General features: G+C 39.3%; 1 protein-coding gene across 1 annotated transcript; it reads left to right on the forward strand.

The window, feature by feature from the left end:
• Positions 1–1305: 1305 nt before the first annotated feature.
• CCDC174 (coiled-coil domain containing 174) lies at positions 1306–16557 on the forward strand. The gene is made up of 11 exons (XM_086755654.1): positions 1306–1393; positions 2793–2897; positions 3809–3909; positions 4839–4897; positions 6051–6231; positions 8193–8288; positions 9361–9497; positions 9909–10003; positions 10248–10395; positions 11433–11567; positions 13307–16557. The coding sequence occupies exons 1-11, from the start codon at positions 1352–1354 to the stop codon at positions 14302–14304; spliced, it is 2097 nt and encodes a 698-aa protein (XP_086611780.1). The 5' UTR covers positions 1306–1351; the 3' UTR covers positions 14305–16557.
• The last annotated feature ends 2444 nt before the right edge of the window (positions 16558–19001 follow it).

Genomic DNA, 19001 nt, shown 5'->3' on the forward strand with positions numbered 1-19001 from the left:
GTGAGGTTTGAACAGGCAACAATGCATGATTTGTTGAAGTGAGATTTAATTAGAACAGCACAGATGTTTTAATTCCTTTGTCCTATTTTTCAGTAATGCTCATTTCTCTTCTTCCACCACAGATTAAAATAGTAAACCTTATGGCTTTAACGTGACCTGCACTTCTCTGTATCTGTTGTTTCCCACCATTTCCCCTTCTTCTTTTAAAAAGCCAAAAGCAAGACAGCTTCACTAGGGCCAGAAATTGCTCTTTCTGAATTGCACACTTCATGCTCCCTGGAATACAGGTGTAGCTTACTTAGCAGCTGAGTATCTCTGTCAGCTTTGCAATTCTGTCCCCATAAACTATTTAAATATGAGCCTGACCCAGCTTCCCAAACACAAAAGCAATACATTTCAAAAATCAAAAGAACTGTATCTGACGCTTCTATCAGCCATCACATTGCCAGGCAACAACATCAGGGCACCTTATATTTTTCCACTTTATTAAAGACAAGTGAAAGACAGCTTCCTCTTGCAACTCCAGATAATTATGATCCTCAGAATCACTTTGAATTAAAAGCTATCAGACAGTCCTTTTTCTTCATGGGGATCACAAAGGATGCAACGAGCTATAAATAAAACTCTGAGCCTCGCTCCCCAAGAGCCACCTGCGCTCATCTCTGAGGTTACAGGGCTAGCTCCAGCACACGTAGATGTGTTTGTATTTGGCTGTTATGCAGCACACTCGTCAGTCCTGCAAGGCTGTGGCTCAGCAGCACCCACCTCCCTCAGCACGGATCCACAGCGGCGCAGGGCCGAGGACAGCAGGAGAGCCACAGCACCTCATCCCAAGCACACGGCTGCAACAAGGCAGCCGCGACGGCAACGGCCACAGAGCTAAACCCAGCCTAGTGTTGAAGGACATGGCTGTCTCCAGCTCCAGGAAGCATTTCAGGTCTCACCTCCATAGCACTCGGATCAACTAAGGCAGGACTGAGATTTATTTTTTTTTTCAACCGTGTATTTCCTCATTTAGCTCCAAACCCAGCTCTGGGCTGGCCTGCATTCCCATCAAGCTCAATTTCATTTCTGGCCACAGTGGCCATCCCCCAGCCCCGGAGCCCCACACACCACTCTCGCTGGCCGCAGCAGCTCCAGCCCCCGGGCCACACACGGCCGTTTGTAGCAGCGTCCTCCCTTACCCGCCCGTCCCCGCCCTACCCCGACCTCCCCAACATGGCGGCGGGGAAGGGCCCGCCTGCCCTCACCGGCGCTGTCGCAATAGCGCCTCGCTTTCGCTGCGCATTACGGTGAGGTCGCAAAGCGAGGAAGAAGGCAGCCGGTGGTTGCCGGTGGAGCGGTGTCCGCCATGGACCGGAGGAAGAAGCCGCTGGACGTGGCCGCTTCCTCGGTGAGTGGGTGAGCCTTGCCGGGAAGAAGCAAAAGAAGCCTCTCCAGGCTGTGGCTCGGCTTATGAGGGTGCGAGGGCGGCCGGGTGTGCCCTGTGGCCGCAGATGCGGGGCTCCCGCGGGCGGGCCCGGCCGATGCAGGCCGCGGCTGGGGCCTGGGGCCGCGCCGGTGTGAGCGGTTGCCAGGGAAAAGCGTACACCGGGGGTGTGTTCTGTGTCTCCTGTCCCCTCGCTTCAACTTCAGTCCCCACTCGCTAAAGCAAACGCTGATTTAAAGGGTCATGTCATAAGGCCGCGCACTTAATCTGCATGTGCCAGGGCTGAATTTGCCCCCGTTCCTGATGTAATGATAAAACTAGGGCACGAGAGGGAAATGCGAGTTTATTTCCTCATCGTTTTCCAAGTAACGGGAGATCCACGTCTCGGCAAACTACCCTCCGACCCCTAGGGATGGCGAGGTGCTGTTCCTTCGTGCTCTGCAGTACTCGTGTGAACAAGAAACTGCTGACAAACGCTTCATGCTTCCAAATAAACCGTTACACTGTGGGTTGCTGTACGTGAACCATTTCACACTGAATTTTTGGCTGATCACTTGTAAGCATTCGAGGGGGAAAAAAGAGTTAGTTTACAGCACTACGCATCATTGTTACAGGGACCTGAAAAGCAACTGCTTTAGTGTTTGGGACAAATATTAATACCCAAGTTTTCCATTTTCCTGATTTAATGTACATTTGTGACATTTGTCTTCTGTAGGACTTGCAGGGAAAGTGGCACAATATCCTCTCCCAGCCTAGGTTTTTTAGTGTAATTTCAAGACAATACCTTTGCTGGTGATGTTTCCTAGTAAAAGATGAGATAGGCGTTGGCCATAGATGGCAATGCTACTTACATATTCATTAAAAAAAAAAAAGAAAATTTTAAATTATATAAACAGCATAAAGAACAGCAGGAAAGTATATATATTTTAAGAAAGCAAACTTTTATGAATTATTTTCTGAGACAAGATTTTATTAATAATCTAATGATTAGAACTTTCCTTTTCAAATTATTTCATTAGTCCTTCTTTATTTGTTTGCCATCAGGAGGCTGGTAAAATCTGTATGGAATTGTGTCTCTCTTATTCCCATTACGTATCAAAGGATCAAGGGTATCTTTGGGGTTTTTTTAAATCCTTAGTCATGATTTGCATTCTGTGTTTTTTGTTATTGTTTGCTGTAAACTCGAGAGTGATCTTTGTGATCAGATCAGTGCTTCAAAGTTCCACATAAAAATGCATTCAAATGCTTATATAACTGTAAAAGCCAGATTGTTTTACTAGAAATAGTTATTTATTACAGTAGCTGATGCGTATGCATGTGATATGTCTTGGTTATTTATTTGTTTATGTTGCTGTTGATGTAGTTGGTAGATCTCAAAGCAGAACTCTTCCGAAAGCAAGAAGAATTCAAGAAAGAAAAGCTATTGAAAGATGCTGGCATCTTTGCAAAGCCCAAAACTTCAAATAAGGTAGAAATATTTTTCCATCGTTGTTTTTGTCATTCTTTCTCCTTAAAGTAAGGAAGTTCATATTAAAATCTAAATAAATACTCAGAGCTGTGTTGCTATTCAAATGTAAAATCTATGTGATTAGGATATTCTTTAAATTTCTATCAACTCACTTCCAGGTGAGATTATTGTGCACAGCAGGAAAACTAAGTCACCACTTAATCTTCGTTCCCCAGGGAGCCACAGCTTTTGTGAACTATAGGAAAAGATGTTTCTTTTTTCCTCCTAGATTTTGTGTGGTTCCCTGAAGGATGGAGGATGAGAGACTCTTCCCTGCTATCTGTTCCTCTGTATCACGGTGTATAATAATGCATACACAATTCTCTCTCATGTTTTACTCTTTATGGCACATTGTTTTCTATTCATTCTGTAGCTTTCTGGTAGTAGAATATAGTATTGCTGCCATGTTTGAAGAACATGCAGCATTTACACTCTTATGCTGTAAACAGGCAAACTGATTGTATTTTATATCTAAAGTGAACGCAACAGAGAACAGAACTAATTCATAGCTTTGTTATTACTTTCGTAATCAGCAATATTGGGTTGGTTTTTTGGTTTTTTTAACCATAACATCTTTGCCAGAATAGGCTTTTTCTGATTTCTGAGTGCTTTTAATGTTTGCTTCTCAGCCTGTCCTTAGGTACGATATTGTACTGCAGTCTGGAATTTGGGACATACCTGCTGCATCCATGTAGATGCAGTCTCAAGTCAAACATGTTTAAGATGTTATTTACAAAGTCTTCCATGATTGATTTGCAAAGTTAGCATTATGGAGTTGAAATACTTTAATCATTTCATTTAAACATTTTTTATTATTATTATTTCAATATTTTAATTTATTTCTTTACTTGTTATAAAATTGTACTCCATAGAAACCAAGCATCTGGAACAAACAAAACACCGGAGTTGCAAATCGAGCCGAGAAAGATGTTGAGCAGAAGACAGAAGAGGAGCATATATTAGACAAATCAAGGTAACTCTTAAGCTCTGTAAGAAAGGAATGCTGTGTAGAACTTGCTTTATATGTGCTTTTCTAAACACTGAAAAACAAGTTATGCATGCTTTCGACTTGCAGTTTTCATCAGACCAACCAGTAAGACGAGCATCAATTCCATGCTCTTTACCGGTGATGTACAAACTGCATCCCAGCAGTCTCATGCTCTAGGGGTACCTGCCCTCACGTTATCACAGCTGTCTAAAGATGTCAGGTTATTGATTTCTGAAAGTCATCTTTAGAATTAAAAGCCCGGGCAGCAATACATCAGAATTCTATAGCCAAGTGTTTCTTGGGCTTGACAGAAAATGGCTTGCTTTTTTGGAAGATTTGACTCATCTTCCACATGGGTTAGTTGTACAGTAAGACGTGTTGAAAATGCAATTTATAAGGCATTTGCTTGTTTTTTTGTAAGCAGTTCCTAGCTCTTCAAAACTGTTTTCTACCATTCCAGAAATCAGCTAAGGTTTTATCTTCAGTTTCTAAGATTAAGTGTAACTCCAACTTCATCTTCCTTTTTTTTTTCTTTTTTTTCCCTGTAAAACAGTATTTCAGTATTTCATACCTGCAAATAATGATCTAGCTTCCAGTATTTATCTGACAGACAATAGTTAGATAGGGGTGGAATACTTGTTACATAACGTTCCTGCCTATTTGACAAATCAGGCATAAGATTAATTCTGTAACTTCACTAAAATTATTTTCAGTATAAACTCTGGAACTGGTTATCTGTGTATCTTTAGAAATGTCAGTTAAGGTTCAAAACAAAAACCAGGCATAAGTCAGATAGTAAATATTTCAAGTATTCCTGGTACTTTCCTGTTCCATTTATCTAAGGCTAAGTTGGTCATTTTGAACTGTATTTGAAATTGGTGGGATTGCAATGTTAATTTTTTTTCCTTTTTCAGAAAGAAACTAGAAGAGAAAGCAAAGCTGTATGAGAAAATGACAAAAGGCGACTTTCCAGGTGAACAAAACAACAAAACTAGTCTAAATTAGTATTTTGAATTTTACATATATATTTACATAAAATAAATATATATAAATTATATATATTATAAATTTTTATATATATAAAAATATATAATAAATATATGTTTATATAAAATTTGTTTGTAGAGTTCACCCTAAAACTTGGTATTTCTGCCTAACTGGTGATTTACAGCAGCTACACTATGAATTCACTGCTTGTCTTCTTATATGGGAAATTTTGGGGGCAGTTATTATAGAAAGTGATTGACATAGGCTATTCTGCTTTGAAAGGGAGGAAAAAAATATAGGTACTAGAGAAAATAAAATTACTTTTTGAAGAACTGCCTGTCCTAGTAAAGCACTATGGGCTTGTTTCATTCACTCATTCATTAAGTGGGCGGAATATATTCTAGTTTTTCAATACAGAATCTCAGAAAAACAAAATTAATTTATTCTGCATTATGCAGTCTTTGGATTGCATTGCTGATGTTCTGTCCCGCATTGGACCTTTTATGAAGAGAAGAGGAGCATGAGGGGAGTCTGGCTGGTGAATATGTGAATGCCAGTCATGCAGCTAATAGGGTTAGAGAACTCTAATCTGTCCCTTTCTTTTCTCACATGCTCAGTCCCTTGCAAGAAGTAATTATTAAAATAGAATCCAAATCTCCTTGCGATTTATCTCTAATGTTTTCTTTACTAGTGTCCGTCTTTGCCACATGTGATGACCCCACCACTTTTCTCTACTTTTTAGAAAAGTACTCCAGTGACTGCTTAACTACTGCCAACAGACCAGATGTTAAGCATCAAAAAAGTATATGAACTGTTAAATAACAAACCTATACTTCTGAAATAGCTAACGAGCAGGGAGTGTGTTAGTGCAAAGACTGCTCCCTTTTCTGTATTGTACACAAATGATTAATTGCTTTAAAATACCCTAAACCTTCTATTCAGAAGTAGAGGTTATCACTGTGGAGCCAATTTATAGCTCCAAGTTTGTTTGGCACTGAATGAGACTTAAGTATTCGCCAATAGTGTGGTCAAGGACATTGCTGTCAGCTGAAAAGCTGATTGTGGCTATTTTGTATTGATTTTGTGCTCAGTTCTGTTCTTTTCATGGCTGTTCTCTAAGAATCGATTTTCTGCCTTAGATGAAGAAACTGAGGATTTGTACCTAGTGGATTTCACTCAGAAGATCATAGACAAACAGCACGAAGTACAGGAACTATATCAGAGTGAAACTGCTAGAAAGACTTTAGAAAAAGAGACAGATGATGAGGAAACTCAACCTGAAATGGAAATACCACCGCCTGAGGACCCAGATGAAGAATGGTTGGTACTACTGCTGGGACTAAGCTGTCCTGACTAGTCTGTTTCTTGACAACTGAATGAGAAAATAATTTTATTCTCCAAAGTACGTGGTGTGGCACCTTTTTCTTTTTTTTTTTTTTTTTTTTTTTTGGTTAATACTACACATTAAGAAGAGGTGGTAACATTCTTTCATTTCATGTCTCATTAAAAGACAGTCCTTCATGTTACTCTCCTTTCCACTGCAATAGAATCTACATCTAGGATTCTGAGAAATGTCAATCAGGGAAAGGTACTATAAGTGAGAAATCATAATATCCTCTCTTATTTCCTTGCATAGTTCGTGGGAGTTCTGATCACAGTATTGATACAATTTTATGCTTTGGTGTCTTGGTGTTCTTATTGTATCCACCTTCCATTCTCTAATTGTGTGTGACTTACAAAACAAGCAGTCATTTTCATTGTATGACCTTCTCTTAAAGGAGAGAAACTCTGGGAAAAGAACACTATTTCCCAGCATTTCTTCCACTGTTTAACCACAGCACAGCAAATAGCCTGTGACAATTTTCGGTGACATTCCAAGTAACCACTAGTTTTTCATCCAAGACATTAGGAATAATTATGAAACCAGTCTGACTAAACATTTTCTTTGCCCATCTGTTTAAAATGTTTATGGAACATAGATTTTCCTTCTGGTAATCAGTTTAAAGCTGCAGTAACCGATACAAAACAGAGCACCCCCATTCTTCAGTTTATTAGGCCAAGTTAAGATTTGCAATGTAACATTTCACAATAAAGTGGGAGAATGAATCCAGCAGAGTACCAGAAGACTGCTAAGTTGGAAAGGCTCACATACTCATTAGCAGCATCTTACTGAAATTCAAGATGAAACTATCGGTGAGCGATGTGCTCAAACTGCTTTGTGCCCTAATCACTGCGGTATCAGAAATTTAAACTGATAGGTTTTACTGTTCACGTGGTGCTTTTCTGTCATTGCTGACATCTCACATCAATGACATGTTATTATTAATATATTTTCTGCCTCAGTGAGGCCATATCCTAATGAGGATATTTGGGTGATAGCATAATTAATGCTAATTATTCTGCAGTGATCTTTAGTTACATCTAGTTACATTTTTACTATAGGGAATGCAGATTTTTTTTTCCTACTGATGTTACATTATAATAAAAAAAACAAAGGGCACTAAGTATATACTAAGCTTTAGACATTCTTCAAAATTATGTAAAAGACTTAACTTACTAAAAGCACAGATCTTTAAAAGTTTGGGTTTTGGAAGCTAGATTGCCAGTCATACTTTTTCAGATGTAATATTAATTCTTTAGAATGGGATAATTGAGGCAGCTTGATGCTAAAGAACTTTCTAGCATTCTAGGACAATAAGTACAGCTCTTAACAGCTTTTTTGAAAACTGTAAATTAAGTGTTCAGTACTATAAAGAGTTGAATAAGAAGCACAATATGTGCTTCAAAGGAACATTTTGCTTGCATTTAAGTCAGCCTTTGTTATGCCAGTTGAATGAATGCTCTCAGCCTATTCTAAATTGAGCTTTAGGCTGATAATTGAAATATATTGTAGCAATTTAGTATCTGCAAGAAGTCAATGTCACATCATTATTTTCATCACAGGAAGCAAGTAGTAGGCTCAGTTTTATTTTGGTGTGAAAACTACAGGACATTGTAAATCTTGAAGATTTTTTACACCATCTTATTGCCAAGCCAAACAGCTGGCTTGAAGGGAGACAGAGTAAAATGTCTGTGATAAAACTGTCATATGCCCTGCTCAGACTGTACCCTCTTAATCTGTGAGTCTGTTAATTGAAAGGCAGAAGAAACTGTCACATGTGGAGAGTCAGAGAGGTGATGAATACTCTGTGGAAAGCGTCACTGCTTCTGTCTTCTGGTTAAGAGTTCTGTAAATCTGTAAATAGAAGTTCTGCATCAAATTTCCTTTGCTTTCATTACAGGGTTGATTATGTTGATTTCTTGGGCCGATCTAGACGCTGTATGAAGAAGGATTTGCCAAGTCTACTTAAAATGGATCAGGAACTTCAAGGGAAAAGGTGTGGTTTTGCTAATAGAAGTGCATGTTCCTTGTGGTATTTAACATACATATTTTTACTGAGAGGGAAAAGAGGCTGTGCTTTCTCAATCCAGAATTTTTGATGCTACTGCTCTCTCTAGATTTACTTTACACAAACACCTGCTGGTTACGACATTGTGCCTTAAAACATAGACAGAATAGCTACAGAGGTTCTGTACAGAGGTACACAGCTTCCTGGTTCTATGTAACCTGCAGACTGGTGGTAGTCTTTTAGAAATTACAAATTTATCATGACATTCAAAGTGAATTTGCTAGATCTCCATTTGTTTCGTTTTGCTTTTCTGTTAAGCAGCTGTTTAACATCTCTTCTGTTAAAATTATTATGGCAGCACTGAGAATTGCTTTAAGAATATAATGTAAAGGCACCTCAACTGAGCCTTTACTGTTGCTGAAGTGAAAATTCTTCCACACTAACAACTTATTAGTGTGTCCTCTGTGAATACGAGTGCTTTGAAATTGCAGTCTCTGCATTGATATGGATGACCGTCGGTCGGCAAAAACAGCTTTAGCTAGACAGTAAAAAAAAAAAGAGCCTGCTGCTTCTTTTGGGAAAATGAAAATATTTCCCTTATTGGGTATTAATATTTGGCATGGACTTCTAGGGTAAATTAATGGCTAGCTTTTTGTTATTTCAAATACCTTTCATTTTCTTAGGTTAAATCTGAAATGTTTCTCTATGTGATTGCTAGGATCCCAACAGATGCCAATAAAAGGGATTATTTCATCTCCCATTCTGTAATTTGATAATGACTTCCTAAAGCCTCTGAGAAAGGATATTCTTTTGTTTAAGTCTTTTAATAACATGTTATACCAGGACCTTGTTTCAGAGGTAGTTTTGTATTTCTGTCTTCACTTCATAGTCATCAATGCTGCATCACTAAACAGTGCCTACAGTGATCTGTGTTTTGTAAAAACTGCAACAGTGGATCAGACCCAAGCATTTTTTCACTGTTTGATACCATGAAACTGCTACGTTCTGTTCTGTAATCCCTAACATTTTTTATTTATTTTTTTTTTTTTGGTTAAATTAGACAAGGTCTTGATGGGAATACTCTGTTATCTGAAGACATGCGAAGAGAACTTCAGAGGCAGCAGTGGGAAAAAGAAGAAGAAGAAGCCCTCAGAAAACCCATGGGACCCATACATTACGAGGACATTCGAGAAAATGGTACACTTGCATACTTGATATCACTTATCTTTATATCACCAAAGAGATTAGTTTTAGAGGAAGCAGGGGAAAGTTAATTCTTGTTTCTTTGTAGCAAAGTGTAGGTATGTGTTAAGCCACATGTGTAATAACCATTCAAATTACCAGCACATAAATCTAGATTTATTTTTCCTCAAATTGTATTTTTCTCAAATGTATTTTTAAAATTTAATTACATCTTCCTCTGTTCTCCTTCAGAAAGCTTCACTTCATGCATCACATAAGAAAGCCTTTGTTAGCCATCTAAAATTAATGCGGTGTAGGTTTTGGGGAGTAATTCAGTGCCTGAAATTAGGGTGCATGGTGCTCGTAATTACTGTTAATTATAAATGGAGTGTAACTTGAAATTATTTATTTTCTTCCTCTTGTCAGAGGCCAGACAGCTTGGCGTTGGTTACTTTGCCTTTTCTCGTGACAAAGAACTTAGGCATAAACAACGGGCAACACTGGATATGCTAAGAGAGCAGGTATGAGTTTACAGAGCAAATTGTGGTATGAGGGCATCATAGTTTCAGTCATCCTCATCTTTTATTTGTTATATAAGTCTTATACTTCGTGATGCCTGCAACTGACTCCCCAAAAAATGGGCTTCTTTTTCCCTGATGAAACATGGTGCTTGGTAAGGATTGCTTTTAATTGTTTAGTTAAAGGAGATATGTAGTTGATTATAATAACAAAGGAAGATTAATTCATGTTTTTCTTTGTGTTAAGACACTTGATCAGAGAACTAAACGTGAGCAGTTAAAAGAAAAAAGGAAGGCAGCTCTAGATGCAAGGCTGTCTAAACTTCGAGCACGGAAGATTAAGAAGTTAAGGGAAGCTGGATTAGAGGAAGAGGCAGAAAAATTGGAGAATGGAGGTATGATCTGCTTTTTTAAGTTAAATACTCACTATTTCATCTTGTACTTGATCGATGGACAGGCATATTCTAAGTGATTTAGGTTTGGACATTCAGTAGATTGGTATTACATATTTTATATATACAAAGAGTATAACTGTGAAGATAGTGAGAGTTCATATAATTGTGTGTAGATATAAAATCATGCCAGAAATAGCTTAATAAAGCAGGTAGAAATGTGATATGTAGATGGTAGGCTTTTTTTGATTCACACCTGACAGCAGGAATTATGTGGGTTAATTATGCAGGTTGAAGTTAGAGCTCCTGGTGTTCTACTGCCTTTTTCTTTTTTAAGATGAAGTAGAAGAAAAAGTATTAACAAGTTAATTTTGATATCATATAATACACACTCCCGCAGTTTCAGTAGTCTGTAAATTGGACATACAGCTGACTTTAGGATGTAGGATGATGAATTTGAGTTCTTATCCCATTTCTGCATTGTCTCCCTTATGACTCTACTAGTCACTCGTCTACTGTAAAATGTAGCTAATATCTCACTGTGTCAGAATTATATGCAAGTGATTAACTGTGAAGTGTTCTGGAAATGAAGAACATTAACGTGCCACTGCTCACTGTTACTGTTGTTCAGAAGAGTAAGAATGCAAATTGTTTTCTCCAGTAAATTAAATTGAGATAGTGTTCTAATGTTCTTATTTTTACCTAATTTTCTAGCTTCAGTATAACATTCAGCACATTCCTTTTTGGGTTGTCAGGCAATAAATTTTCAGCAGCCTTTTTGATACAACTAGAAGGCTAATGAAGTGTCTCTTGGTAGATAAACTTCCTGATTATCTGGCTTACCCATTATCTTTTCTGAACTAATATGCAGTAATTTAAAAAAAAAAAATCACTTCCCTACTCTAGATGCATTTCATTATTAGAATTAAATTCAACCACTAGTATGAGCTCTGTAAATGCAAATAGCTTGCTTCCCATTCCTCCTATGATATATTTTATCCTGGCACTAACAAAAACTACTATCTCTTTCTGTAACATAGAGGTGAAAGGTGTTACTCCTGAACCAGAAGCTCCAAGAGTTACTGCAGCAAGTAGAAAGGTGGAGGTTGTCATCCAGGAGAGAAGAGATACAAAGCCTGGTGTGCCTTATGTCCGAGAGTGGGATAAAGGCAAAGGTAAGGAAATGCAGATTCAGAAACATTGTTTGGAAGCAGTGTGCATACTGCTGGTTTCAGTTCTATTTTGTGACAAAGTATGGTAAGACTGAGAAGCAATTAAATACATTCTCCCTTTGTATTGATGACTGTCTAGTGTCCAGTGCAGTGATTAGCAAGGCTTGCCTCAATGCCAGTAGCTGCTATAATGTCCCCATATTTTTTCCTTCTGTCTGGAATGAGTTATCCCATTTCTGGATGATCCAGAGAGGTTGACAAAATGACAAATTACATAGTTCATAAGATTTACTGTCTTTCAGTGTGATCTTTTCTTGATGTATTTCTGTAGTTTGTGCTATGTAATGGCAGGATGTATTACACTGGAACAGGTACAGGACAATACTAAAAAGTGATGCAAGCAGAGACCACTTCAGTGCCAGTGTCTCATCTTGAAGCACCTTTCTTGTCACAACATCAAGTGATTGCTGTCTTCCAGATCCTTCCCAAATCCATTAACTCATTTTGCATCAGTTTTCTAAGCTCATGCACATTCTTGTAGTCTGATGCCTGACTTGTAAGTAAAAGCAAACAAGGAATAGGCAAAGCACATAAATGCCCACGTTCTTTAGTACTCCTGTAAGAGCAGCATTCCTGTTCTGTGCAATACTGATATTACCAGCTGCTTTTTACTTTTCACAGTCTCTGTGTTCAGTTAACAAACATTGTTGTGAGGGGAAGCTTTGTGGTTCCATTAAACACCAAAACTTTCAGGTCTTACCTGTTAAATCTTTATCCTGCCCAACACTGGTTTCTTCCTACCTCTGTGGAATCCTAGCATCTGACTGACACCCAGGCAGCACTGTACTGTGCAATAAATGCTACACTTAAAAAGCAGAGGACAGCTTACTTTAAAATGTGAACTAAAATAACTGCGATTCACTGAACATAAATGTAACACAAGCATCTAAATCAGTATGAGATACACAAAACTCCTCACTCTCTTAGATGCTTTCCTCCTTACTATTTATTTTTATTTTTATTTTTACCAAAGCAAAGGAAGAAGCCCTGCTCTGACTTAGGTTCTGTTTTGCTACATCAGACAAATGTATCAAAATTTTCTATTTCACTTTTTACAGAAATCTCGATAGAAATGAATACTGAAAATAATTTTACTCGTTTTAGACAGTAGGTTTGGGAGACATCTTCGGAGTAGGCTTAGGGGATATCTTTTTAAGTGTGGTGATCTTGAGCTGTCATTCCATTGCAGTACTTCAGAACTATTTTTAATCAGAAATCAACAGCTGTCATAGTACCTAGAATATCTACCACTTCTGCTGAAATAACAAAGTTACTGGTTTTTACCTGTGCCCACTAGAGATAATCTGATCATCTCCATCTTCTAATATCTAAGTTATGCTTTGATTGAGCATAACTAAGTTAATGCTTTGATTGGGTTGTGTTTTGATTCACTCCTAACTAATTAGTCGTTTCTCATAACCAATCACCACATTGTTAAAGGATCTTAAAGTAATTTGGATGAGTTTTATAGAGGATGGTGGTGATCTTTAATGCTCAATGCTTTCATTCTTGCTCTGCCAAGAAAGTGAACTGTCAGCTCAGCCAGCAGTGTACTACTGGATGGAAAAGTGGCTTTACACAGCTACATATTCTCTGTTTGCCAATTTGTTTTCCCTCCTTTCTAACTGATCTTCAGACCCTGAAATCTATATTCAATCTACCGTTTTCCCTCTTTCTAACAGAATTGATGTTTGGACAATGGTCAAAGAAACAGGAAGAACTCAGAGATGAGCGAGATCCAGAATTTGCACCACCTTCTGATTACTTTATGGGACAAAAGAAAGATGATAATTACAGAAGTCAGAATTTGAACAGTCCTGAAACCTCCTCTGAAAAACTGGAAAAGGAGGCAGCGCAAAATCAACAGATGCCACCAGTGGAGACCAACGGCAGCAGCACAGAAGACGTGCCACCGTCAGTGCAGGCTTATAGCAGCCAGGTTCAAGATGAGTCAGCGTCAAGAGAGGCCCGTGGCAGTGACAGTCAAGATGTGCCATCATCATCGGAGGATGACAGCAGCGATGATGAGGATACGCTGCCATCAGCACAGGCTTACGGTTATGGTGCTCAATGTGTGCCACCACCGATGCAGGCCTACGGCTATGGCGCTCAGGATGTGCTGTCATCAATGCAGGCTTACGGCTACAACGCTCATGAAATGCCATTTCCAATGCAGGCTTATGGCTACGGTCCTCCAGGCATGCTGCCACCAATGCACGCTTATGGCTACAGCACTCATGATATGCCATTTTCAATGCAGGCTTACGGCTACGGCACCCCAGATGTGCCGCCAGCAATGCAGGCCTGTGGCTGCAGCGCCCCAGATGTGCCGCCAGCGATGCAAGCCTGTGGCTGCAGCGCCCCAGATGTGCCACCGTCGGTGCAGGCCTGTGGCTGCAGCGCTGAAGATGTGCCACCGTCGGTGCAGGCCTGTGGCTGCAGCGCCCAAGATGTGCCACCGTCGGTGCAGGCCTGTGGCTGCAGCGCCCAAGATGTGCCGCCGTCGGCGCAGGCCTGTGGCTGCAGCGCTCAAGATGTGCCGCCATCGGCGCAGGCCTGTGGCTGCAGCGCCGAAGATGCGACGCCTTCAGCACAAACCGACAGCAGTGACACTCAAAACCAGGAACCACTTTACCAAAGTTTAGATGATATGCTGTCTTATTACAGACAGGTGACTTGAACTGAGCAAAAAAGATAAGCAAGAATTGTGATTTAAAGAACTCAAATAGAATTATCTTCTCAGCAAGAATATCATTTTCCCACATCTGGGAAAAATAAGTTTCTGTAAGTAGACTAAAATAAATCTCCTGGAGACTTAAGCTATTTTACATCACAGCTGTACTTTTGCCCTGTTGTTTTGGTTCGGTTTTTTTTGTTTTTCTTCCCCTTTTAAACATTATGTGATTTATTTTTTTGCAGTACTTATTCAGTTTAGTAAATATTTAATTTTAACTCTGTGCCACTTACACCTGAACTTTGGGGTATATTAATGGCTTTCTTTCAAAAGATGAACTCTTCATTTATTCTGTCTCTCCCCAGCTAGGCTCTGGTTTGGAGGTACTGTAAGTTCAGTGATATCTGTGGAAACAGTATTGAAATGGCAGGCCCTCTGCTGCCAAATACAGAATAGTTTTAGAAAATTTGTTACCTACTTAATCGCCTGCGTTTAGGAAGTGCAGAATTATCTAGTGAACAGTGGTGGTTCACATGGTCGTAATAGCTTCCGCATTCCTGAGGCCTGTATATAACTCATAACCCTGTGAAGCAAATCAGAGTGGAGAGAGGCATTGCAGAAATCAATAAATAATGGTGGTTAGACTAAGAATAAACGCTTCACTAAAGATGAAGTCTTGACACTTGGAATTACTGTCTTACTGGTTTAGAAAATGCTCTTATAATTCAAGTGCATTTTTCTTGCATCATCTGTTATATTTATGGCTTTATTTTATTGAATACTTTTTTTCCAAAAACTGTGATGCTGGAGTCATTATATATAAAAGCAGATCAACCTCTACCAAACAAGCTTTTATTTCAGAAACTTAGTAAAGGAGAATACTACTTATTCATCAGGTAGAATATTTTTATTTCTAAAGGTGATTTAGATACCTCTGTTTTTATTTTAAAAGCTCATACAAGGTTAAGATGTAGAAAAGCGGGTTAGAATGGGCAATTTAACAGATTGTCTGAAGTTAAATGACAATGATAATGTCAAAATAGTGAACATTTGAATGAAATAGTGAACTGGCCAAAGAGACAGAGATCATGTGCTGCTATTGTGTGCTTCAGTCAGATCTCAGGCTACTTTGCAAAGCCTGGTGAACAGTAATGTGTTCAAGGTGACTGAGCAGACTTAGCGAGATGCAGAACACATTCGCTGTCCCCAAACTCTGTTTTAACCTCAGCTCGTAGACACACTTCCATGTCTCCTCTTTCCTGTATTGCTGGCTTTTACACAGGAATTTGCAGAGCAGGAATAACATCCCACAAGAGCACCAGTGGTACCATTTTAAAGGCACAAAATACCCCACCCTCACCAAATGGTTAAAAGACTGGAGCTTTATGATAACCTTGAGTTTCTGTTTCTCTCAACAGACCGAGAACTTTAGGATAATCTGGCACTATTAATAGCCACATCCACCTGAAACGTGCGGAAAGCGTAGCAGCAGCTCATTGTTCTTGGTGCTGCTGACACTGACCTGAAATCAGCTGTTGCGTGCAGCGTTAGGGTGTATATTTCTTCCTTGCCTTGAATCTTTTCAGTATGAATAAAAAACCTGAAAATAAATAATGATCGTATACTAAAAACTAAAAGGAAGAGGGAGATGTTGCAAACCTGTCTGGTTTTACCAAACATGGCAGCATAATCACACAGGTTTTTCAACACACAGGTTTTTTCCCTCGTAAATTTGGTACAGTCTCAGGTTTAGTCAATGTCCGTGAGGTGGCAGTCTAGTGTTACGAATTTTTTATAAGAAATTCTGCCAGTGGCCAAAAAGAAGTGATCAAAACACAAATTCAAATTTGACTAGTTAGGAAAACAGTTTTCTTTCACCACCAGTTTCGCCACCAGTTGTTGAACTTGCATGCAGAAACCAATGTTAAATGTTGTAATGTTTTGTAAAGAAGTGTTAGGTTGCCCAGAGAGTAAGCAAGGCAAAAGCTAGGTGCTAAAGCTACAGTTATTTCCAAAGACCCTAATACTTCTTTAGGGTACTTTGAGTACATTTCCCAGGCATCCACTACCGAATTCCACTGCTGAGCCTCACGAAGGGGATCACCACCTTTGTCCTCATGCTTAAGTGCGATTCGCTGGTACGGCTGGAACATGTCTAATACCATGTTGACAGGAGCAACTTAATAGTGACTGTCATGCTTAATTAGGGCAGCCTGGTTGTTACAGCACAGGAAATAAAGGACCTCGTTCACATTCCAACCATCAGTCTGGGAAAGTTTTGTTCAAATGATATAACTTTGTGCATGGGAGCGAATGGTAAGTTTGGACTCAAAACAGCTTAGCTGTATGTTGGAATAAACACTGGAATAAACATCTAAGATTTCACACGTAACAGGCAATTTTAATGTGTGAGCCAGGGTAGAATTGGTTTCCAGCTTAGAAACACTGTTTTTTTTAAAGCAGGTAATGCATTTTAAAGTATTTTATGATATCTATTGGAAAAACAATCCGTTTTGACTAGAGATACTGTAACTAATCCATAATTAAATTTCATAGCAAGAAATAATTTATTACTGTAGTTCATTGGTTTCTCCAAATAAGATGAGAGTGAGTGAGCAATTTGCTATTTGAAAGAAATTGGAAAAAGATTAAAATTGGAGATGTATTTTATATCTTTTATATAATGAAAGGTCACAACTTAAAAACTGCTATAATGCCACTGGAAGGTGAGGGTCCACCAAATGGTACCTTTACAGTTTGGAGAAAAGGGAAATGGAAGATGGAGACTGGCAGAAGTGCTAAAGCAGGAACCACCAGTCCATGCAGAGTTAGACCCAGGAGCTCTGTGCTCCGACTGCCATTGTACCTCTGTGTTATGTTCTGTCCCTCTTTCCAATTTTTTGTTTAAGGCAGCTGTGGGAGGAAGGATCAACTGGAACATAAGAGCATGAGAAACCCCCCAGAGTGTTTTGAATCTCACTGGACAGTGCAGTGAAGGATTTTAGGATATTTTGGGTTGCATACTTCATGCTTTCTTAGCTACTCTCAGTCTAGAATCACAGTACATTACAATTCATTATTAATTAAGTCTCAGAATATTATTGTGAAATAAGATAATACCACTATCCCATTTTGCAGAAAGAAGAAAACTAAAATGCAAAATGCCTTATGCAAGGTCACAAAGCAAGTCTGGCAGAGCCGAAGTTCACACCCAGTTCTCCAGGCTGGCCGACTTACGCTAGAGAAGTTTAATATTTGAGATCTCACATGAATCGCTGTGTGGAAGTCATTCAGAGTAGGGTACGATTACCTTGGAGCTGAACTAACTCTAAAGAGTGGGGAAGGTACTTTAAAACATTACAGCTTGACTTGAGTTCATTATGGCAATCATACCCTTCGATGGATTTCCCTATAAAGAATATTTGCATATATTCCGCTACTGTTTTAATCACTGATGTTCATTACCTCCTGCCTGCTGGGCTTTGTTTTTTCTGTGCCCTTCGTGTTGTGGTTATGTAGGAGCTATACTGCCTTTGCATTGTTTAACACTGAGCTAAGGAGCTGCACTAAGGAATAAAATGCCATTTATTACATAGCATTACGTAAAAACATACGATCAAAGTCTTCCTTTGTTCAGCTTCATTTCCATAGGCTAATATTAAACACAGGAGGGTTCTGGGCCAGGAAGGCAGTTCAATGTCTAAATTAAACTAAAGCCTACTGAGAACAGCTCTCCCACAGCAGCAATCTGTCACTTTGCCATTTGGTCTCCTTCCCTCTTGTCTTGATTTTTGACTGAAACGTTTTTGCATATTCTCTCATGCTGTGGAGCACACGTTTCTGTTCAATCTATTTCACTCTTATTCACTCAGACCACCTCAGGTTAGCTTCACTGTGATTGGCAACCTCATTCATTTCATTTAGTAATTCCCGGGGCAAACAATTGCTTATTGATAAACTGCCAAGTTTGTATTTCTCTCATGTGCTGGCTAGATCTAGAGGATACTGTCTCCCAGTCCCTCTTCCTCCTCGTTTTAAACCACCACCCCCAAGGTTCCTACTTTGATGCCAGTGGAAAAGGTGTGTACTTGGGCTACCTTGGTATGGATCTGCTATCAGCATATAACTGGTGTAAGTAAAGTAAAACAAGCTTGTGTTTTCACTCTTCTCTGAGCATGCACAGTGTAATCTATGGTTGCATTGAACGTGTTGGAACTGAGCTTTTCTGCAAACGGTTCATGTGGATGGTGGTTCGTGTTGCTTTCAGTGTTCTGCTCGGACCCAAGGGCAGTCCCTTGCTCCTGGGCAACATATCCAAGGCAGCTTTGTCTCACATCTTTGTGTGAGTATTTTTCTGATACACAAGTTACCTTTGTCCAAAATGCAAAAAGCATTCAAGCATGCTTAAATTTCAACCCTCACCTGCTCTGTCTGGCTGGCAGGACTCCATCTGATCTCCAGAGAAGGTCCTTTAGAGAAGACAATTTTCTCTGTGTCACCAAAGGCTGATTTTCACCCCTTGGAGGGCAGCAAGGATCTGGATCTGACTCTGAACTATCAGCATGTCAGCTAAGGCTGCTATAAGGGGTAAAAAGTATCTGGCTGCAATTCTGTAATGTTAGAGGCAATACCGTATAGATCACGTTGTGCCAATCTACCATAGATGTGTAACAACTGAACAGTTTCATCTTTTGTCCTAACAA

The sequence above is a fragment of the Chlamydotis macqueenii genome, chromosome 10 (assembly GCF_036417535.1).
Source record: "Chlamydotis macqueenii isolate bChlMac1 chromosome 10, bChlMac1.mat, whole genome shotgun sequence".
Classification (NCBI taxonomy): domain Eukaryota; kingdom Metazoa; phylum Chordata; class Aves; order Otidiformes; family Otididae; genus Chlamydotis; species Chlamydotis macqueenii.

Bases quoted from the DNA above. Each gene is read 5' to 3' on its own strand.
- CCDC174 (XM_086755654.1), top strand. From the start codon at position 1,352: ATGGACCGGAGGAAGAAGCCGCTGGACGTGGCCGCTTCCTCG. The intron at 1,394-2,792 runs GTGAGTGGGTGA...CTGTTGATGTAG, and splicing joins TGGACGTGGCCGCTTCCTCG to TTGGTAGATCTCAAAGCAGA. The intron at 2,898-3,808 runs GTAGAAATATTT...TGTACTCCATAG, and splicing joins AGCCCAAAACTTCAAATAAG to AAACCAAGCATCTGGAACAA.